We start from the raw sequence: 23,752 nt of genomic DNA on the forward strand, positions 1-23,752 counted from the left end.
GTGCGCACGTCACACCATGCTTGCTAATTTAAATAGTAAGTGAATGTTTACAAGTTTATACGGCTGATAAAACTACTATCCTTACTTCGTATAGCTGTCTACTAATTTGTTATTGCAACCGATGCTTTGCCTTTTGGGCGAAACTGCGACTTTCTTTATTCCTCACAACTTTAGTGCACTGGGAGTAGATCTGTTTTGCCAAAGGAGATAAAGTTGTATTTCTGCATGAAATATTGAGGTGCGCAGTACTGTAAAGGACTTTTCTTTTTTTTAGGTTACGCCAGATAGGTGCACATTACAAATGAGGGCGCCTTAGAATCGAGTAAATATGGGAATATGATTTTCGGATGGTACATTTTATCTTCCAGTTCCTGTGAAGATTGTATCAGCGAGCTTTCACTGTATACGGAATGTTCTAGGATACTATTCCCTGCGAAAATGAGCGGAGTCGCAGTCGTGACCATGCTTCGGGTCAATTGTACCTGGTGTCGTCTGCTAGTCATCAGTATGTAGTCGTGTGTGTACAGTGGTGGTCTTTCCTCGTTGCAGTTCCGTTGTCGTGGTGTACACATAATTATTTTTTGGCCATTTTTTCTGGCGATGAACTACAGCATTTGACCTTCAGCTACTGTATTTGCGCTGTAATACTGCGTATGGCTGTGCAGTGCATGCTGTGTGTTCGGTTGCCTGCTCTGCCGGCCGCAGACTTTCCAATTTTATTGCTGCCCGGTGTGTTAAGCAAATCATGAAAGATGTTTAATGCCATTCTCAGGAAACTACGTGGTCACTGTGGCGCGTTAAAGCATGCACTGCTTTAGCGGTATTGCAGCGAAATACGATCTGGAATGTCTGATACAAGGGCGGCCAAAATTAGTGGGGAAAACAAAGTTATGTAGTCTTGTGCTGCAGTGCTCACCTTTGCTAAATAATTTTGTTTTATCTTGGTTACTTTCATCGGGACGCAACTCGCCTCTGCATGTTTGTCGATTCAGTGTAACCCTTTGTTTCTTTGCTCCTGCTTTGGGTAGCAAGGACATTGCATGAGTGAGGTTGCTCCATCAATGAGAATTAATGCTACTGCCTAACAAAAACAAGTGGCAAACTTTGCTTAGACCACCGTTTTCAAAATATTTTCTTCTGTAAATGCGTCACACGTATTTAGGACTAAACAAGAAAATTGAGAAGATTAGGTTTGCTAGCACTTGGCTGAGCAAGTAGCTGGAGTGCTACACACTACACTAACACACACACAATGGCACAATAAAATGTTGGCAGGCTTTCCAGCCTTTTGTTTCTATATATAACATAATGTTTTTATAATGCTGATAAAGTGATGCTTTGGAGTCATTCCCGGTAGTCTGAAAGTGCGTTGAACAGAAATAGTCTTATGCTAACCTAAACAAAAAACATTTTTTGCATTAGAAAGTCGTAATGCGATTTATTCACAAGAAAATAGTGTAAAACATACTTTAATAGGGCTCTTTCTGCACATTTCCGATAGAGAAATGTGCGGAATATAACCAACCCTTACATATAGCTTTCATTGATTACGAGAAAGTGTTTGATTCAATTGAAACCTCAGAAGTCATGGAGGCATTATGGAATCGGGGTGTAGACGAGCCATATGTAAAAATACTGAAAGATATCTATAGCGGCTCCACAGCCACCGTAGTCCTCCTGGTGTCCTCCATAAAGAAAGCAACAAAATCCCAATAAAGAAAGGCGTCAGGCAGGCAGATACGATCTCTCCAATGCTATTCGCAGCGTGTTTACGGGAGGTATTCAGAGACCTGGATTGGGAAGGATTGGGGATAAAAGTTAATGGAGAATACCTTAGTAACTTGCGATTCGCTAATGATATTGCCTTGCTTAGTAACTCAGGGGACCAATTGCAATGCATGCTCACTGACCTGCAGAGGCAAAGCAGAAGGGTGGGTCTAAAAATTAATCTGCAGAAAACTAAAGTAATGTTTAACAGTCTCGGAAGAGAACAGCAGTTTACGATAGGTAGCGAGGCACTGGAAGTGGGGTGCGTTTGGCAGGCATTCTCAGATTATGAACAGCAAGTTACCATTATCCGTCAAGAGAAAAGTGTATAACAGCTGTGTCTTGCCAGTACTCACGTACGGGGCAGACACCTGGAGGCTTACGAAAAGGGTTCTACTTAAATTGAGGACGGCGCAACGAGCTATGGAAAGAAGAATTATGGGTGTAACGTTAAGGGGGGGGGGGGATAAGAAAAGAGGAGATTGGGTGAGGGAACAAACGCGAGTTAATGACGTCGTAGTTGAAATCAAGAAAAAGAAATGGGGCATGTGCAGGGCATGTAATGAGGAGGAAGATAACCGATGGTCATTAAGGGTTACGGACTGGATTCCAAGAGAAGGGAAGCGTAGAAGGGGGCGGCAGAAAGTTAGGTGGGCGGATGAGATTAAGAAGTTTCCAGGGACAACATGGCCACAATTAGCACATGACCACGGTAGTTGGAGAAGTATGGGAGAGGCCTTTGCCATGCAGTGGGCGTAGCCAGGCTGCTGCTGCTGCTGCTGCTGCTGCTGCTGCTGCTGCTGCTGCTGCTGCTGCTGCTGCTGCTGCTGATGATGATGATGATGACCACAACTGTGCGTGTGAAGAAGCATTGCCTTGATAAGAATGATTCCTTCTTGAAGTATGTAGAGTTGTTTATCCTTGATGGTGTCCTACAGGCAATGAATTAGGGCAGCATGGTATTCTTCATTGATGATCCACCCCTACTGCAGAAAATCCATAAGCAACAGGCCCTCAGAATCCCTGGAGGCAGTAGCCATCAAATCGTCTGCTGATGGAGCAGTCTGGGCTTCTTTGGCTCTGGAGAGGAAGGTCGTTTCCATCACTTGGCTAAACTTACTTTCAGGACAGAAGCGGCAGACCTACATTTCAGCAACAGTGACAGCCAGTGCATTGAAGTTTACTGAAACTACCTTGAACAGCTAGCTCCTGGTTGTATCTGTACATTGTGCACCACATGTGCTTGTGCTTGTGAGTGAGCAATCTTGGGAATCGGCTCCCAGAAACTTTGTGCATATAAATTTTTTTGGTAAGGCTGCAGTGTACCATGATTTTCAATACTCTTGTCAGCTTCACGATTGTTCAGATGTTCAGCCGGTGATCTGCCTTTGCATTGTCTCACACACAGGTAATGTTTTATTGCATGCTGACAGCCCCCTTTTTATTGTGCTATAAGAGCCTCCTCTCTTAACACCTCAACCATATCCTGATGGATGGGCCGGAGCTAGCCCTTTCAGGGATAATTAAATCACTACATGTGCATTCAAATTCTCCATTTTGATTTGGCGGCACAAATCGCCACCTACTGTTCACTATCGATGTGTGCGCTACACATGGGCGAGTTTTTGTGGAGCAACTTTTGAAAGGCATGTCTACCATAAAAGTTCTAGACTCTGTGTAAACTTTTCTGTGTTAGGCCTAGGACTTATGGGACAGTCCTCGTAATTGACACTCCTACTCCTGCTGTTGACATGGTGGGATTCTGAAATCACGTTTGGTGCAAGTCTTGAAGTTCCAGCCAGTTGCAGGCAGAGTCTGCTTACAAGTGCTTAGAGTCTGGTGACCCACTGACTTTCCCTAACCTGAGAGCATGTCCTTTCTTGTTGCTTTTGCCTGAATAATAATTGCTTGCTGCATTTGCGTGGAAGACTATCAATGGGGTACTTTGATTTAGTCACATAAGGTATGTGGAGAGCAGTGAGCATGCACTGCTAACCACAGAAACATTACACGCTTGGCTTTTCCCATCCTATCAGACTGTGCGCTCATCTAAAGGATACAGTGGTTGCATGCAGTGAAGTATCCAGGAAAGACCCTATGCAGGGCAGGCTTGATTCAAAGCGAAAAGACAGTGTGGCTAGTGTAACCTCACTTTTATTCCCAATCTTAGCATACTATCAGTTGCAGTTCGTTTATTCTGGAAGAAAGGTTTATGTTCAAATTGAGTAAGCACACTACATTGTACATGATGCCCTCAAGGCATGCCACTTGCTTAGCTTACCATGATCACATCAAGAATGGCGAGAAAAAGAATAACACATGACCAGAGTGACTCAACCTGCTGCATAGGCCAGCAAACTTGCCTGTTTTAGCATGACATTAAAACATTGTTTAAGTGTTGCAAGATGCCTGGCTTGTGCATCAAGTGGCAGTCACCGTGATCTTATGCAGTTCTCTAAATGTGTGATTCTTTGCTTATGTGTAATGCCATGAGACCAATCAGGTTGTGCTAAAATCCGTAAGGTCAAGAAAGTGTTATGAAAAGGAAAGTTGCCATCCTTTATAGGTTTCCTTTGGGTTACTTTTTGGTGTATATAACTCACAGACATTCTCTTTTATGATGTCCTAAGAATTGGAAATATAAATATTGTTAACATTTTTATAGCTGCAAAGATTGACACTGGTGCTTTCTTTAGCATTGGAAGCACTGTGCTCTCGCTCTGTGTAACTATGGTGTGGGTTTTCTGTATGTGTTCACAACCTTACAGAGCTGTCTACAGAGATCCTTCAAGGCTGAGGTGTTCAGCTGCCCAACATGCCGCCAGGAACTGGGTAACACATACACACTTCTGGTCAACAAGTCCCTGCTGAAAACACTGCAGGCGCTTTTCCCAGGATATGAAAATGGACGATGAGTGGGCCTATATTAGGGCTGTACTTCTGCTGCCTGCGTTATATCGCTGACCTGTGCCAAGGGCGGTGGTATCTGTGGTTATATTTACTGCAGTGACGTGCATTTACTGTAAAGCAACATGAAGACCCAAGAAGAAAGCCATCTTTAGTGTAGCATTAAATTAGTGTCATCTGTGAATGTGATGGCAGGACAAGCTTGCTGTTTTTCACTGACTTTCACCTGGTGTTTTTAGCTTGGTTTTGTGAAGGTTAAGATCTTGCTTTCGGCAAAGACAGCATTTTATTGTCCCCTTGTTCTGTATTCAAATTGGTTTTTGTTAACATGGTACATGTGTTGTTTGAGTATGTTGTGTCTCTGGATGCCTGTTTTATACTCAGTGAATTTTTGCTTGCTAAAACCCTTTTGCCTTGGTTTGTGTTTTTGATGGATGGCAAAGTCAGAAAGACACTAAATTTGTTTTAATGGCTATTTTATATCAAGAAATTCAGTGCATTTGAGAAAAGCCACTGAAAAGTGTCAGTTTATGTTTGAAGTTTATTGTTGACACTTAAGGGTGTTTGGCCTCATACTTAAAAAACTGGCACGTATGAAGTGGTGCTTGTATTTTCTCTCTGAAGTATCTACAAGTACAAATTGATGAACAGTGTTAGGATAGCCACATGTGCATGTATATGTGAGTGGACTGCTCTGTGGGATTGAGTCTTCAAATAATTTTTTTCTTTTTCCATACTTCACAGTTTCACCAGATTTAGAGTACAATGATGACATGCATTCATTCATGTTAACGCTACTTATAATCTGGGGAAATGCTAAGTTTGCCTCTCCATTTTTGTTTTGTGACATGGCATAACAAGTAGCAAGCAATGTTGCACTGGAGCAAGGAAATTATAGCTTTTGTGTATTTAATAGTGTGGAAATATTTGAACTTGAGCTTAACTTTTTAACCATAAATAATGCTTTTACATTGGATGTCTTGCTGAATTACCAGTAACAACCAAAAATCAGTTCAGGTAGCCTATAACCAGCTGGTTGCTTTGTGTAAATCACCAGTATGAGTCATTATGAAATTGTGCTATAGCAAATAAAAAAAAAAACTCTGCTAATTCATGGTGATGCACAAGGCCTAATCAGTAGTAAATTTTTTTTATGATTCTCCAACATAAGAAAATACACTTTTGGTGTATGCAACAAGATTATACAACAGTAGCATAATCATGTCATTGGTGTTGAACCAAGCATGTTGCCATTGCTATAGCAGAATATTTAGCTAGAAAGACTGAAGGCTTCAGCTAAGCAGTGTTTGCTGGGCTGATTCTGCAAGATGAATCATGGCATGCAGTCATTGTAAAGCTCACTTTGTGAATCAAGTGAATGTGAGTTGGCATGTTTACATTGTTTTCGTTATTGAGGTTTAAGCTGCTAAAGGTTTGTGTAACAGTACTCTCTTTTGCATTCTTTATATGCTTAGGTGCGCCATAAAATATGACTGACATGAAATTAATTATAGTGCTTGACAATGGGCTGCATTTCGGTTGCCCCAATATCGACCACAATATTCCTGACTACATGAAAAATAAATTCTCACTTTTTTTTGTCATCAAGTTTGGTTCTGGCTCCGGGTCACAAAAAATGTGTTGCACTGTGGCACATAAAGAAATAGGGGGGTTCATGACAGGTGGCACAAAGCTACTTCATTGTCATTGTGTCTTCAGTGTGCAAGTATATGCAGGTTATGGATGCACTATATATTTACGACACTTAATTTTGTGTTCTTTCTGTGTTTATTTTTTTTAATTATGGGGGCTAGAAATCGCATCATTTTTATAGTCAATATTCAGGAGGAAATTGGGGCTTTTCTTAGAAGCCATTCCATAGCGCTGGTTTGCTGAGGCAATTTTACCAAAGAAAATAACCAGTGATAAAGAGTACTTTTCTATGTATTTCCACAATGCTTTCCAACTCATATATATTTCATTACCCGCTTTGTTTTAGTCATGTATGTACATAATCACCACTCAAGATGTCATCCGGCAATAACTTCAGAGGTCTGTTTGAAATTGTACCAGGATTGCTGCCATTTTCTATACCTTAAAGGGACACTAAAGGTTAATATTAAGTCAACGTGGACTGTTGAAATACCATCCCAGAAACCTAGAAACGCTTTTTTCATGCGAAGAAGAGACGTTATTTTAAGAGGAAATGCGTTCTGAAGCGTCCACGTACCTCTAGCGCAGTTCAAATCTCCCGTTCTGCGATCGAGGGGTGGTGACGTCATGGTCTCATAGTGACGTTGCGCCGTCGGTGAGTAAAACGGCGCTCGCAGACGGCGCTGCGGCTTTTCTGCGGAAAACGCAAACGCGCGGCCAGAAACAGAGCTACAGTGGCTACAAGGGGGAAGTGTGAGGAGCGCGCCCGGGCAGGCGAAGCGCTTTGGAAGGAAAGGGGCAGATGGCGCTGCAGCGCGCATACACGTCAGATTCTTCGGCTGCAGCGTTGGTAAACGCGTGTTTTATACGCGGCGGACGCAGTTTTTCTTTCGTCATGTTTCCATGGCTCTCACTATATTACAGAAATCGGTTCTGCTGGACACTTGGTTGTACAAGAGAGCCGGAAATATTACTGAGTTAATTCCAAATTGAGCAGAATGTCAAGAGAAAGCAGACTTACCGTTTCCATGTTGGATCGCCCAACAGCGTAGATTATTTCGCGACGGGTTGATTTCTGCTGTACTCGGACAAAGCACCACATGTTCAAATGCGCAAAATTTCTGAATAAAGCTTTATTTTGCTAAGCTGCTCTGGTAGCGGCAAAATAAAATGATTTCCTGGTACTTGGGAGTGAAACCTCTTCCAAACAGTCCTTAGGTAACCCGCCTCAGTTTCAAGTGCTTCTTTTTTTCCCGCGATGATTCCCTCTCTTTGTTAAGGGATTTCATGTAGAAATGAAGGCGTGTTAGCAGGAAAAACTTGGTGATGTGGTTGGTAATACTCAGCCCATGAAGTTCACAGCCAATCAAGACATTGTTCTTCCTGAGACAGCATGTCAGCTGATCAAGGCTGTCATAGTGCAGTTGGTTGTTGCTAAACCACATAGAAAAGGTGAGTTCTAACGCCTCTACAAACGAGAAAAGTTCGTGGGATGGGTAGAGCAGACCACCTTTGTCACAAAATTTGGTAAATGTCGAGAGTTCTTTGTTAGCATTCTCCGGATTCACGAGAAGCTGATCAAAACAGTCTTTGCAGTGAGTTTTCAGGATGGTCTTTCGTGCAACATACCCTGCAATGTAAAACACCAGGCGGCTGTCGCTCGTTTTTTCATTGTACACATGGTCAGAGAGAAGCTCAGATTTCTGGAGCCTTTGTGAAGCATCTTCTATCTGTCCTCTGTCAAGAAGTTCATCCACTTCACCGCCTGCTTCCTTCTCACCCAGCAAAAACTGCAGGGTGCCTCCTTCACAGTTTCCGCTGCTCGGCGCTTTCACTAAGTTATAAAAACTTAGGCAATTAACAGTGATGAGGAACTGGGTTGCGTTGGGGTGGTCATTACAGCCGGAAAACTGACGTATGACGCCAAACAGTTTTTCCAGGCTATCCTGACAAAGGCGGCTTGTCAGCAAGTACTTGTACCCAAGCTTGTCATGGACATACTTTAACAGATCTAATGTTGCATGGAGGGTAACCCTCAGTCCTTCAGCTGTGCTTGCTGACAAAAAACCTACTCTGGAAGGTGCCAAGGATCTTTCCCATTTGTTAAGGTACTCGATGAAATCTTTGATGTTTTTCTCTTGAATGGACCCAAGTCTTAGAGCTTCGGATGGAATACGTGCTGTCATCGCCTCTATTAGCTTGGCCATTGTGCTGACAAATGCCTCAGTTGCTGCTGGGTCACCCCAATTCCTTTGAATTTCATTCTTGTAAAAGAAAAGGCCACGAACGACTTCTGAGCTGAAAAGTTGGAATGCTAAGTTCACCCTCATTTTCTCAAAATTATTGGGCTTCACGTGGCATGCACTAATTTTTGGCATGACCTTGAGGGTGACTGCACATTTATCTTCCTCGTGTGCCACCCTGATGTGCTCAATGTAGGCAGCACCATCCGGAGTTTTGTAGAAGCACTTCAGGAAACCGTTCCTTACGCATTTTATCAAGTGGGGAAAATCTGACATAAAAAAAAGACGTCTTTCTTTATCAACAGGATGAGCAACCGACGACTTCACACAGCTCGAGGAACCAGATATTCCAAATATGCGCCACATAGAGCGGTTCCATGAAGCGCCATCAGCTGTCACAAAATCAACCTTCAGGCCAGCTTTTTCGGCAAGAATCACAGCTTCTAGGACGATTTTCGACAACAGAGCTGCCTTCACATTGCCCCTTGAGGCAAAAACACCAAGTATTTGATGCCAAGAACCGCTTAGAGGTTGAAACATGACCACTAGACCGTGATCACAAGGCACATGTTTCTCACTTTCGGGGGTGAATTTTCCTAAGTCCACAAGTCCCTCAATCTTTCCCCCTCCAACTACACTGAAACACTCCGACAGTTTCATCTCATCTATTATCAGGCCACCGTGGCACCTGAATTCATCCATGGTCTTCGTTTTCTTGCCAATCCCTGCAAGCACAAGGGAGTTGAAGCCAAACCCGCTCTTATACTTCCGCATATATGTCTTCAAGCAGGTTCTGTTCGGGAGTGTTAGTATTCCCTCTCTTCTGACGTGCTCGTAGAGTCTTGGACTCTTCATGCGCATTATAATGCACTCGAGTAGCCAATCTGGGTTGTATTTCATCCCTCTCAGTGATTTGCGACGAGCTGCCTGAAAACACTGCAGTACCGCGAGCCTTTGCTTAGGTGGAAGAGCTTTTAATCTGTCTTCCAGGACGCTCTCTTCCAGTTCTACACTCTGCCTCTCAAGATCCTTGATGGTTTGTGTGTAGACTGACAACTTGGCCTTGAGTCGCCGAACAGTTTGCGTTTGAAGTTTTTTCTTCCTTGAGAGTCTGGGAGCTGAATTCTGGCTACGACGCTTTTTTGATCGCTGGTTCAAAAGAGCTTTTCTTAGATGCTTGCACATCACACATGGCCTACTGTCATGCGCTACACCACGACACTTTATGCTTGAAATGATTGCGTCAAAAAAGTGAAATTTCTTGCTTCCCAACGCAAACGGAAATTCATCGACTGTGCCGGCTCCAACACAGACTTCCATGCTGTCGACCTCTTTCAAAAGAGATGTAGGATCGGTGGATGACAGCCCCGACTGGCGCACTCCCTTTAAAAAAACATCTTGTTTCACACAGTTCGCTTCTTGTGAAAACACAACCAGCTTGCTTGCATATAGGACCCGTTTATCCTTCCCTGGTTTGCACACACTGTAAGCCACAGTCAACGGCGAAGGGTTCAACGTGTGCATGCCCCACGAACACGACGGTAAAGTGAGGTCCTGAAACGAAGCTGTGCAGTACGGAACCTCCTCGAAGCCCACACTCACAGAAACGGCACTGTCTTCTGCACATTTCTTCTTGGCTGGAGCTGTGGGTTCAGGCTTTGCGGGCCGCTTCCTGTCAGGCGGCAGTTGCTTCGATAAATACTTTGGTAGGTTTGGGAAAAGCGTGGGCACAGCTCCAGGAAGCAACAGAGGCCTGCTTCTTTCGATTCGGACGAGCTCTCCATTCACTGTGTGCTCAAAGTACCTTGAAATGTACCTTGTGTCGAAATGAAGCTCGCACACCGCAGAGTTCTTCTCGAGTTGTTTGTCAGCACGCGGTATAGCCCGCTGCCACTGCGCCAACGCCAGTTCATTCTTGGGTACACCAAACAGCGACAGTTTCATCTTGCACGATTTGTAGCCAGTAGTGCACCCAGGCACAAAACAGTGGCTCTGTTTTCTGGGCATCACCACACATACAGCGCACAAGAAATAACTCACACAACTGCCGGCAAAGCCGAGAGAAACACGTGCAGCACAGCTCACGCCAGCGTATGCCACCGCGCCTTGCCCATCGACTGACGTGCAAACGTCGTCGAGCGCCGCCTGTCGGATCCTCCTCAAAGGCCTCAGTGGACCGCATACGGCGAGCGGCGCGCTGCTCACACTTCCCCCTTGTAGCCACTGTAACAGAGCCAAGACAGAGCCGACAGCAGCGCGAAAGCGGAACTGTGGTGGCTAGGCGAAGGGAAAGCGCGCAACGATAAGCTGGTTCTTCATTTTATGACGCCAACTTTGACGCTCGTTGCAATGGACGACCCTGACAACGAAACATTGGCTCGCGATGCTGGGCTCGACTTCAGCGACTTTAAGCGCTGATGAACTTGACCTGCTGCTACGGGCTTGCACTGCCGGCGTCGTTGCGTACTACTACGACGGCAACCGTATGTCATGGCTCTGCATATTCGCACATTTGTAGCTTTTCCTTCGTGAAAACAAAATGCCGCGCTCACCACCCCGTCTTCGACCGGCAGTTCTTGCGCTTCGGAGAATGCCGGCAAGACCGACGGAACAGCGCTACGGGAAAGCATTGCTTTGAAAGGCACTCCACAGTAAGTCGGCGTTGAACTCGTAATCCTCTCGACGAAAGTGCAGCGAGCACACTATTTGATTTTACGGCTCTTTGCCAACGCACTGTGGCAGAGGTACGGCACTTAACCACTTCGAACGGAGAGGTTCACTCGTTGGCACACAGTGATAACGTTGGATTCGCCGCTGCAACTGCCCTTGGCCAAGTTCCGCGGACCGTTCGCGCATCCCACGACATGGCATGGACGGGGCATTGTTGCTTGTTCCAAATGCAAGTTTCGCGAGCCAGCAGAACCAGCGCAGCACGACGCGATAACGAAACAACTGAAACTCCGAAGCGCGTGCGGCGCTGAGTCGAGCGCGCAGAGTGGAGCGAAAACGAAACCTTTCGACCACCCATACTACCTAACGGTAACGTCAAAATGTTATTTTTTCTTAGAATCGAACAGAAGTAGACAAGTAGCATTTTCTTCCATCTTATAACCTAATGAAATGATCTTTTTTAATGCAAGTAGTTGAGTACTAGTGACATAAATTATGATGAGGAGTGCCTTCGTCATCGGGCTAGTACCGGAATGTCGCAGGGGGGTCTCAAATCGTGCCATGCATTTACCTCAATTTCTTGGTTACTAAAGCTCTGTTCGCGATTATATTGACGCCTTAGACGTTCTAGAGCATTGCTTTATCACTTCATAGTAACCTTTAGTGTCCCTTTAAGCTGATTTTCTTGTGCTTATTAGGCCCATGTCATGCAGCCATATTTCAACAGCTATTAATTTGATCACCTTGAAGAGCCCTAAGCTCTTGTCAAACTGAAGGAATTCTGTTGCTGCTGCACAGCAAATCTAGTGGTGATTGACATGTTCCACTGTTATAGCAGCAAGTACTGTAAAACCATCATCCACAGCAACAGATGTGCACTCTGAAGGCATCTATGTAGATAAATTATAGTAGTAGTAAATAGCCACATGTTTATTGATGCAAAATTTTTTTAATGCTTACTAAATTAATATCAGGATTTGTCATCTTATCAGCGCTTTTATGCATTTTTCACAGGCTAAGGGTCCAGAATTGTTTTAAGAGACATTAAAAATAATTTTATGTATTTTTCATTACTTCCAGAAATTTCAGTCCAATTGTCTAAACAATGTTTTTCATGTTATATGCCCATTGAAACATGGTTCTCGAAGAATGGGGGTAGAAAGAAAGCCTGTTGGTACTTTCCATGCACTGTTGCATTCTCCAGGGTAGCGTACCCCACCGCTGCCGATAGTGTTGCGATGCCTGGTTCTTCAACCTCGACCGGCGTGGCGTTGTCGGCGGGCTGCAGGCGTCCAGTAGACCATGGCGACCAGGCAAGGACGAGGCGATTTCTAGTGCGAAACATGCGCGGTTTATTCAACGGTTGGTGAAAAATCAGAAGAGAATGAGTGGAGACAAAAGTACATTGCGTGGCTGCTTAAATAGGCCCCCGGAAATCGTAGGCGGGATCTTGCTCACGTCAACGTCACGTGACAGGCAATGAGTCTGTGGATGGGCTGCTGATCCCTGTCCCAGGTGACGTTTGCACGTGCTTCTCTCTGCCGGCGGCTACACGTGCATCGGGGATCGCAGGCGGCGTTGCCCTTCTCCCAGGTGATGTTCGCACGTGCTTCTCTGGCGGCTACACGTGCGTCGGGGATCGTAGGCGGCGTTTGTTCGCGGAAAGCGTTCTCCCCTTGGTCGCACACAAAGGGGCCTGTCATCACTGCGGAGCGCCTGCCAGACCGGCATCCTCAAGAGAACCATAGCAAATTAGGAATCCATCTTCCATTTTGGTTGAGCAGGGTCTTTTGAGCACACTTTTTGCCCGGGGTGATACATGCCAACCGTAACATCACTCAGTGACATAAGAATAAAAGTCATTTGTAAGCGACATGGCTCGTGAGGGTTACAGCACATGCTACCTGAGCTGCAGGGTGCTTTTGGCTTGGCTCAGCTTCAGTGCATTGGCTTATCTGGCTAACATTACTGAAAATGTAGATTAACGAGCAGATGAGATGTTTTCACTCTAATGGCGTTTTTCACTGGTCGATCTGGAGCGGCCGCCGAAATCCTCGAGCGAGCGCTCGGGTTTCACAAATCCGAATCGGCCAGCGGAGCGCAAAAACGCTCCGCGGCGGATCACGCAGGAAGTCTGCGTACACGTCGCACGAACCGGTTCCGAAAACCATGCCCTACTTCCGTTCTGTACGTTTCCACGGCAACCAAACTCGCTGTCCCCCGTGTGTAATTTGACCGTGGCAGTCGCATAGTCCGTCATTTCCATGTCGCGCCCGCGAGGATTGTGCATGGACAAAGTGCATAGAAGTCTTCGTGCAGCACCTGCGTCACTTCGTAATCGCTGTCGTCCGCGCTCTCATCGCTAACGCGAGCGCTGCAGCCAGCTGCAGCAGCACCGAACGCAGCCATTTTGCGAAGCAACACAATGTTGTGCGTACCAACCGGGTACCGATTTCGCTTGAAAACGGAAGTGACGCGAGCTATTTCCGCCCGAATCCGCGTCTCGGCGGCGGAGCAAGTGAGAGCGATCCGACGCGGAGCGAGTTGATCCGAAACGACCAGTGGAACGCGCGAACCCGCTCCAGATCGACCACTGAAATTCGGATTCGTTGCCACGGAGCAAGAAGTTCTGCTCCGAATCGACCAGTGAAAAACGCCATAAGTCCTCGGCAACCGGATCTTTTCTTGAATTAAATCTCTCTTGGGACATAGGTCAACAAACTCAGATAGGAGTCGACTCACTCAGACTACCTGCGAGCCCAGGCAAGTCCCAGTCGAATTTAGTACATCGGAGTAGGTGTGAGCCCGAGTGAGTTGAGGTGAGTCGGAGTGGCCATGATGACCAACCGTTTTTTTCAGTCGTAAAGCCACTAAGACCCAGTGTAGTGAACATGACAAATGCGTACCTTTATAATGTTAGGACTGCACATAGCTGCAGCTCTGAAAGTTTTCATTGGAGCATTGGTCTTTAGCATGTAATGTTTGGAAAATGCTTTATTTTTGTTGGTATTTAGCAACATATTTATACTCAATGCTGTACATTCCCTTCTTTCATGACTTGGTGGTGTTATCAGTTTGAGTTGTAATGGGTCTGTCAGGCCCAGAGGGCTGAACGTTTTGCCCTCTGGAGGGTGTTGGTTGGGTGACGTTTGTTCCTTTTGTGAGAGTGGCCATGCGAAGGACTTGTTCGACTCCCGGGCATGTGAATATCGACATTGCCGGTGTGTTCATCCTGAAGATCATGGAAAGGATGAGCACAGTCTTCATCATCAGGCTGGTTAATATCTGTGTTGTTACACAGGGTGTCTGCTAACCGGTAAAATCGGGAATTATCAGGGATTTTGAATAGTCTGGAAATACTCAGGCAAAACTAGGGGAATTTGTGCTTCTGTCTGGGAAAATTAGCTGTCATTTTATTGAAAAGGAAGAAAAGTCGCCCTAATGCTGGCTCGAGTAAAAGAGAGGAATCGTACCGAATTGTCTTTGACGCCGTGTCGTCGGCTGGAGGAGTTGCCAGTGTCAACGACAGTTTTTCCGGACGCCCGATTTTTGCGACATGCCTGATAAGGCGGGCGGCTTCGCGGCACCACCACGTACCGCATGAAGTCAATGTATAAGAACGTCTGAAATTTCAGACGCAAGAACCCTTCGCCGTCCTATTTTCCTGACTTTTTTCCGCGACCGCAAGTCGGAAACGGCAATAATCAAAGCCAACACCACCGTTTTGATTATCTCGCCGCCTCGAACCGGCGCTCGCACGCAGATCCGCTGGCAGCCGTAGCCACCACCGCGACAAAGCGAGGCCTAGCTGCTTCGACGTTCCCTATTAAGGTTCTGGCCTTTCGGTGCTGTGTTTTTAATGAAGGAATTCGCCGCTGTCAGCAATGGCACTGACTCCGCCTCTGTAATCCTCGCGATTGGCTTCGAAGCTTATGGCGTTTTTCACTGGTCGATTCGGAGCAGGATTTCTTACTGCGCGGCAACGAATCCGAATTTCACTGGTCGATCTGGAGCGGGTTCGCGCGTTCCACTGGTCGTTTCGGATCAACTCGCTCCGCGCCGGGTCGCTCTCACTTGCTCCGCCGCCGAGGCGTGGATTCGGGCGGAAATAGCTAGCGTCACTTCCGTCTTCAAGCGAAATCGGCACCCGGTGACCCGGTTGGTACGCACCATAGTGTTTCCTTGTAGGAAACTGGTGCGCACAACCAGTGCCTCCTTTACTAGATGCCTGCCGCGTTGTCCGGTAGCTCAATTCCGGGCCCTCTCCCTTTTCTCTCCTCCGCGAAAAGGCAACGAGCGCCTCTCATGGCGAACGCCTGCAACTTTCAATCACTTGCTGCGGCCTCTGAGATTAACGTGGCATCTGTCACCATCTCGGAGGCCTGCGATAACGCCGGCGGATGCATTCAGCCGCCGCTGCCACATCCGCCGGAAGTTGAAAAGGCAACAAGCGCCGCCTCACGGAATTTTAGCTGAACTAACTTCAACTAAGGGAACCGCCGCTACCACAAAGGAAGGAAACTCTGGAGAGGCCCTGACATCACTCCTTGAGAAGCGAAAGTGAAGCCGGAAGTTGGCGTTGCTCATGGCGTTGCTCCGGCCACGGCCGCTCATTGGAAACGCACTTGGTGCGGCCCGTCGCGTCGCGCCGGTTTTACTATGGGTTTTACTGGGCGAGGGCGTGATGCGAGAGTTTACAGTTTCCGCCGTCGGGGCGCCACTGCTCCGGGACTCTTTGCAGGAGGAAGAGCGCCCGAGCGCCGCAGAGCCGGTGGGTCTCACGCGTCGCAGCGGGTTTCTTTATGATATTCGACTGCCCTACTGGATCTGCGCACGTGTGTGATCGTGTACGGTGCGAACACACGTTTTAGCACAGACAGTGCCATGCCGCGCAACTGCTGTGTGCCGCTGTGCAGCACCAATGCAAGGAAAGATCCAACGATCCGATATCATGAATTTCCGTGCGATCCTAAACGGCGGGCAGCATGGTTGAAGAACATGGTTTCGCCATGGTTGGCGAAAGCAGCCGTTAAACTTCCCATGCAGGATGGTGAAACTTGTCTTGCCAGCTGCCATCTCATCTGCGGCCAGTGAGCTCTCGAGTGAACTTGAATTCATCACTATGTGGAGTGAGCTAGTAGCTGACATAGAGTTAGCACCAATTTCATACGTGGCCGGCTGCGTTGCACTTGCATGTGAGGAAAAGGTACAGTTGGTTTACAAGTTAAAAAAATTGAATTAGGTTTGCATTCTTTTATCCTTTGTTTAAGTGACTAATTCACACACACGCACACACACACACTTATTTATATATATAACCGTGCTGCTCGGACCCGCGCGCTCCGCAGCAATACTAAACAATCGTTAGCACGTTAGCATGATTCCGCCAAAGAGGGCGAAATTTCCCGCGTATATTCCTTCGTCCGTTGCCATTGCCGTGGCGCGATACATTGCGTACAGCGTTGCATGCGCGTTCATTTCACGAACTTAAGTTCCTCCTGTCCCACCTGGCCACAGCAACATCCGGTAGAGCACGGTCCAGATAACGCAGCGCAACGAAACATGGAGAGCTACGCAAACCTGCCCGCACGGCGCCTTTGCCACGGTACGAAACCTACGGAGCAACACGTGTGAGCGCACAGAACCATAACAAAGCCGCCATTGTGGCCCGAAAGGCGTGGCCGCTACAGCAAAGAAATAAAAAAAAAAAAAACAGCAAAAAAAGATAACTTACTACGTCATTTCCTCTACACTTTTCTCCCAGCGCGCGGAGGGTGTAGGGCCTCTCCTCAGTTTCCTTCCTCCATGGCCGCTACAATGGGAAAGTGAGCAACGCGGCGGGCATCTAGTAAAGGAGGCATTGGCACAACATTGTGTTGCCAGTGTTGCTTCGCAAAATGGCTGCGTTCGGTGCTGCTGCAGTGCTCGCGTTTAGCGATGAGAGCTCGGACGACAGCGATTACGAGGTGACGCAGGTGCTGCACGAAGCCTTCTATGCACGTTGTCCACGCACAATCCTTGCGGGCGCGACATGGAAATGACGGACTCTGCGACTGCCGCTGTCAGAGTTACTATACTGACTCTAGAGGACAAGCTACCCATAGGGCCCATGCATTGAAATCGGGAACCGCAAGAGCGCCGCCATGTTGCTACGCGCCGAGGTTGCCAGCTCCTGAGACGCTTGCTAGACTTGGTGACAGTAGTCAGTTTTAATCCGGCAACAGTAGCAGCGTAGCAGCATGGCGTCTCGCTTGTACTGTCGTGATGTGTGCGTGCAGCCGTGTGTTTGGGCTTTATAAGTTGGTTCTTTATTCTATGTTGCGGGACGGTGCGGGTGTGGTCCATGTTGGCCGTATAGGTGGCAGTTATGCAACTGAGGGATGATCCTGTTGAAGTTTCCGGTGGTATGCGGTTTTCAGCGGTCACGCCTGTTGCAGGAGTGTCACTCGACGAGGTTACGAGCTCGAAGCTGTGGTCAGATTCCTCGTTGGCGTTCCGTAATTCTCTTCGCACGGGCGCGGTATGTTGCAAAAGCCGCTTTCGCGATCTATCGTCGCGACGATAGATCGGGCTTTTTTATTATTATAAGCACTGATCCAGTTGGGGTAGGGCACATGTAACCTATAAACGGAAGTCTCAGGAGAGCACCTGAGATTATAATAAAGCAGGCGGCGCAGGAACTCCAGGGCACCCAAGGGACAGTGGGGGGATCAAAGCTCGAAGCAGAACGGTACGTAGGTTGGGGCCGCCGAGGCAGGTGTGTGCCAGGAAGTGTTCGCACGGACAGCTCCCCTGGCACGCGCAGCAGAGCCTCGCAAGGTCGAGATACCTTAAAGGCACCTGCGCCCATCATTTTCCTTTTGCCTCGGTGCAGTGTGCACGATTAAAGAGAATAATATGGAGGGCATCCGGTGCAGTCGCGAATGCGTCATGACAAATGTAGCTCGCGTCGCCTGGCGTGTGCAGTAATATCAGAGTTGGTTGTGTGAACTTTATGCATAATACGCTTTGTTACGGTACCTTAACGCAATGGGTCTAGAGGACGGTGTTGGTACATTTTTTCGTACCGCCCTAATCCTATACACAATTCCACGATTGGATTGTTTACTTTCATTTTTTGTTGTAACACTGAGGACTACATAGAACTTTATTTTGTATATGTGAGAGAAGTATGTGGATATCACGAGCTTAAGCCAATGTGCGATACACAGACAAAGCAGCTGCTACAACATGAACTGCATTGAGGGCCACACAACACATAAGTAATTAAAGGTGCAAAATATAGGGGGAAGCTTCAAAATACGCTCTGTAGCACTGCAAAGTGTAACATATATTGTATGTGTACAATAAATGTTCAAAAATACAATGCATCAATGTCCCATTTGCCTTCAAGTTTATTATCAAGTTCAAGTTTACTGAAGTTTATTATGAGCATATGTACAACATGAATCTACTGACACACCCGCAGTCAAGGTGGCTGTTCGAGGTGTGCTGGCTGCCTCAGTGTAAGAAAAAGAAATTGGGTGAATGTCGACACCAGTGCCACTGCTTCTTGCCTCTGACCTGCACGTGCCTCCACGGCATCTTTGTGCACAAGTGTGCTGGCGTGGCGAAGGAGTCATCCAAGAGAAAGGGTATCGTTTACATGGAGAAGTGGCTGTTCACGTTGCCTGCCGCTTTCCCTCAAATGTTTCCTTGGCGACTAGGGTGACACACCCGCAGTCAAGGTGGCTGTTCGAGGTGTGCTGGCTGCCTAAACGAAAGAAAAAGAAAGAAATTAGATGAATGTCGATACCAGTGCTATTGCTTCTTGCCTTTTACCTGCATTTGCCTCCACGGCCTCTTGGCTTGCGGAGTCTGTATAAGGGAGCTGCTGTGACTAGGCGTAGGCATTGTCTAAGCAAAAAGAAAAGGCCATTCAAATGGGAAATTATTGAAATCAATGCAGTTATGTCTGCTTCTTGCACTCTTCTTGCCCAAAAATTTTCAAACATAGTGTCCAGTACACACCAGGACTTTGACTGCTTCTGCTTTTTACCTGCAGGTGTTGCTGCGAGATCCTTAGTATGGCTGCGTGCAGCATTGTAACACTTGGTGGAGGCATTTGAAGTGGTAGCCAAAAATATAAAGAATCATCCTTGTCTGCACGAATGCTTTCAATTTCTAAATGCAGTGGTAACTATCACTATTAGTGCAAGGCCCCCCACAACTATGCGGCAAGTTCCATAACTCGAAACTGAATTTTTCCTTTAGTGTTTCACAAGACGTCTGATATGTCCACATTAGATGTGATGTGTTTGTTTTTATTTATCCCACTGTGGAGAGAGCATCATTAAATAGTTTTTTTATTTTTGCTTGTCTTGTTTTTTGGTTTATTTCTGAATTTATCAAGCACCAGTCTCATGATGCTAAAATGACTTATGTAATGGCAATCAGCTTTTGTTTTGCAGAAAAACAACGCATTTCCTGACCCATTGTTTGACATCCCCTCACTCGCATAATTTTGCAGAGTATTCTACCTATATTGACTTACTTGACCTCCACTAAAGAGTCTTGCATTTTCAAATATGACTCTTTCCTTAAAATCATTCGACACTTCTCATAATTTCTGCACCTTGGGCTTCGATACTCTGCATTCACCATTTTTGCTTGTTTCTGACTAAAAATGTCTTCTTTAATTTAGAGCTTAAATTTTACCTTTGGAACACACGGAAGGGCTTGCCATTGCATATCTGCATAAAAGGGAAACATGTTTCATTAAACATTTGCAAAATCCAATTGAAGATTGATGAATGCAGCTTGCAGTGTGATATGACTGAATGAGCCATAAAAGTAACTCATCTCACTTGGTAAATTAAAGCACATATTAGTGTGATGTGCAAGATACGTTACACTAACGTGGTGGGTTCTCTTGCTTATACAGCAAAATAATCGGTGCGCGAGAAAAAAATTATCTTTGCATACCCCTTGTACACACTGATTTAAGGAGAATGAGCTGGAGCTGTCCACATGATCTACTTATTTTACCTGCGAGTATGGTCAACAAAAATGTGTCCCAGCTGCTTAGTGGTACTCGGGATTATGTCAGTATTGCATATGTGCCTGTTGTCTAAAATAATTGAATTTTGAAAATGCTCGCAGGGATCTGATGTGCATATCTTCAGTTTATGGATACATGTAAAAGACTCAGCATCAAGTGCAAGTGAACGTTCCCGCAGGCCCGGAGTCAATCATGCAAATAGATTCGCTGCACAAATTTGTGACCAGAAAAGATATTCCATATGAAATGGCATGCAAGGAAGTGTTGAAAATATTGCACATTTAATAAAACGCCTACGATATTAATATGTGGGTTGATGCACTCGTTATGCAAAACGGAGGTGAGGCGTGCAGACAGGACACAAGAGTAGAGTATTTACAAGCAAACAACACGAGCGCCGCCCATTTCTCTGCTCTTGTGTCCTGTCTGCACGCCTCACCTCTGTTTTGCATAATGAATCCTTACCAAGTAGCTGAGCTTTCTGCCGTTCTAAGTCTCGATGCACTCGATTTCGTCCGCATTAGGCACTCGCCTCTTGATTACTTCGTGGCACAGAAATACTCGGCATCAGGCTGTTTGTCTGCTGTGGCCTTTGTAGAAGCATGATTGTTCAAAGTGCAACAATTAAACAGATTCTTTGAGTTGCTTGCGGCTTCGCCAGTACAATTCCGGTGCGCTGGTCCGCCTGTCCAGCAATTTCCTACTGAAGGGAAACCTGCAAATAAAAACACCGTTCCGCATGTAGAAAAATGCTCTACTGTGACGCTTCTCAAACGATTGTGATGCACCACAAGAGCTGCCTACTCGCGTGATATTCTCAACAAGGAGATACATTTGTTTACTTACATGTGAAGGTATATGCCAGAGCACTTCGGTGGCACACAAGGCACGAGTGTGTGTGCCATAGCGTCCGATGTCGACGCGCGATCGCATGTCAAACCTAAACTGTACGAAACTACTACGCATCCAAAAAACAGATTCGAAACCGAAATTCGCGTCATCCTTTATTGCAAGAATGCGTACATCGTGATTTACATAAGTCGCGGACTTAGCGATCGCTTTCTGTAAACTTAATATTAACGTACCACCTTCATAAAGCCATCAGGTATGCGTTTTTAGATGAGAAAGCATAAGGTGACCTGTACTTGCTTTCAGCTCTTTCAATAGTAATTGCGCTGGCCACATTGACCAGTAGCAACAGGGCGGCGCCCTAGAGGTTCCCACTTTTCCGGCCCAGCTTTTCCTCTAGAATTGTTCTACTAACTAACTCTATGGCCGCTGTCAAATTACGCACGGAGGACGGCGAGTTTGGTTGCCGTGGAAATGTACAGAGCGGAAGTGGGGCATGGTTTCCGGAACCGGTTTGTGCGACGTGTACGCAGACTTCCTGTGTGATCCCCGCGGAGCGTTTTTGCGCTCCGCTGGCCGATTCGGATTTGTGAAACCCGAGCGCTCGCTCGAGGATTTCGGCGGCCGCTCCAGATCGACCAGTGAAAAACGCCATTAGAAAGCACGGCACGTTGCATAATGCCGGTTCCCGAAAGGCAGGTTCGCCTCAGCACAGCAGCATTACGCGGTAAAGCATACGCGAAGTATTGCGATGGAGCTTAAGCGTGGGAAGGGGCAATCCGCCTCTTTCATGTTCCTGTGCTGCCCACTGATGCACGCCGCTGGAAACGTTTTGGAAGGGTGTCGGGGATTTCGCCGGTTGATTTGTGTACCTGCGCCCATGTTGAGTGTACGTCGATTGTGCGGTTCGTGAATCGCGATTAATTATTAATGGTTTCTCCGGGGCAGCATGTCGTTCACCCATCGAGTATAGTGGGTGAACAGGCCCGAGTGCGCTGTTGTGGTAACAGCGCGCCCGATAAAGGCACGCTGAGTTCCGTCTGCCGACGCGGCTGCCTTGAGTTCGTTGTCGCTGATGTCTGCGATTGCACATCGCTTTTTGTATTCCTTTCACACATTCACTAAACATTTCGCATATTCAAGAACCCTTCGAGCGCAGCCTTCCACGTGGGATTTGGCAAAGCGGTGCATTTGTTTATCTCTACAGCCTCAGATCGCTGTAAGCTTCGGTTATTGTAGAAACGGCGCATCGCTGATGTGAAATAATCTCAAAACGTAGCGAAACATACAGGCGAGTCGGTATAAGCGGCCGAGTCCCTTAAACAACTGCAACTGTGATCCAGACACACATATATTACGGGCTGCTACTACTGATTCTCGCTTTTGTTTAACTTCATCATACTTACAGTTTGCACATGCTATAAAGTATTATTAGAGACAACTGTGCTCGGCATAAGTCCCCACTTATATGCCGTGTAGTTCTCTCGCAACGGATGCCATCGCTGACACCGTTGGCAACTGAGCGCGTTTATGCTGCTGTATCGAATGCACTGTCTCTCCTTTCCTGTTTCACGCAGAGATAAACAATGCTTCTTTGGAATTAAGAAATGTCAGCATAACAACACACACAGACCCACCATCTACGGGAATGCGACCGGCAGCGTTCGGGTACGGTGACCAAAGTACAAGATGTTGGCACAGCGTTGTGTCGCCGCTTGCCGCTTATTGTGTACGTGCCGTGCGAAGTGAAGAGTAGTTATCAAATCGCTATACGGCCAAAACCTAACTATAAGAGCGGGTTCCTACGTCCTGACTGCTTATTTTTTAAGTTCAGCTCCATCGGTAGCGGGTGCACGAACTCGACGGGGTCAGGCCTAACCCAAACTTCGTTAAACAGGATCAACATTGACTCAAACTTCACGTGCACGGCTTGAGAGGACTGAAGCTCGTGCATTTCAACTTCGAAGGCATGTCGACGCATTTTGAGCGCGAATAATTATATTTACAAGTGAATGAGTTGCAGCTATCGCGTTGTCGGTTCGACGGCTGATCACGTAGGGTTCGGTCAGGCTATCACGGTCGTCACGCTGATTTTGTCGGTGCTGTCGACACGAAAGCCCGTCGCGCTATATGACAACTCGCACCCGTCGGTTGCGTCGTTGTCGGTCTACTACGATCAAATGGTCTCAGTGACACAGGGCTGAATAGTCGGCCAATCGTCGGCGTCAGCGTCTTGTCGGTCTCGTATGTAGACCAATTGTTACCACGCCTTAAAACAGTACATGAAGTCAGGCACGCGCTGCCACCAGCAACAGTGGGCCGACGTTGCAAGAAGTCTGCGTCAGCAACATGTTTTTGAAGTGTCGCCCAAGTGTAACGCAAGGGTTTGTCGTTGTATGATGATATCTTGTATGATGCCAGGTTTAGCGCAGAGTATGAGGTCTATTTCATTTCTAGTCTCGCCGTTCGGGCTCCTCCACGTTCACTCTCGGCTATCCCGCTTGCTGAAGAAGGTATTCACTATCCGCATATTATTATGTTCTGCAAACTCTACTAATAACTCTCACCTGCTATTCCTAGTGCCTATACCATATTCCCCCACTGTCTTGTCTCCAGCCTGCTT

The 23,752-nt window shown here is 46.7% G+C and overlaps 1 protein-coding gene and 1 long non-coding RNA gene across 3 annotated transcripts in view; one reads left to right on the forward strand and one right to left on the reverse strand.

Moving 5' to 3' along the window:
• LOC142587585 (E3 ubiquitin-protein ligase UHRF1-like) overlaps positions 1-6,278 on the forward strand; it is a 97,177-nt gene extending 90,899 nt beyond the window's left edge. Inside the window, exon 15 of the mRNA XM_075698715.1 lies at positions 4,536-6,278. Within this exon, the coding sequence (XP_075554830.1) occupies positions 4,536-4,682 (147 nt within the window). The 3' untranslated portion in view covers positions 4,683-6,278. The remainder of the gene's footprint in view (positions 1-4,535) is intronic.
• Positions 6,279-18,669: 12,391 nt separating this feature from the next.
• On the reverse strand, positions 18,670-21,517 carry LOC142587601 (uncharacterized). 2 transcript variants are annotated; one of them, XR_012829588.1, is made up of 4 exons: positions 21,127-21,517; positions 20,746-20,995; positions 19,062-19,972; positions 18,671-18,993 (listed from the first exon to the last, which is right to left on the reverse strand). It is a non-coding gene; the product is annotated as an uncharacterized LOC142587601 (long non-coding RNA). The 2 variants fall into 2 exon arrangements; XR_012829587.1 differs by lacking the exon at positions 21,127-21,517 and having other exon boundaries at positions 18,670-18,993; positions 20,746-21,109.
• Between the last annotated feature and the right edge of the window lie 2,235 nt (positions 21,518-23,752).

The sequence above is a fragment of the Dermacentor variabilis genome, chromosome 1 (assembly GCF_050947875.1).
Source record: "Dermacentor variabilis isolate Ectoservices chromosome 1, ASM5094787v1, whole genome shotgun sequence".
NCBI lineage: Eukaryota > Metazoa > Arthropoda > Arachnida > Ixodida > Ixodidae > Dermacentor > Dermacentor variabilis.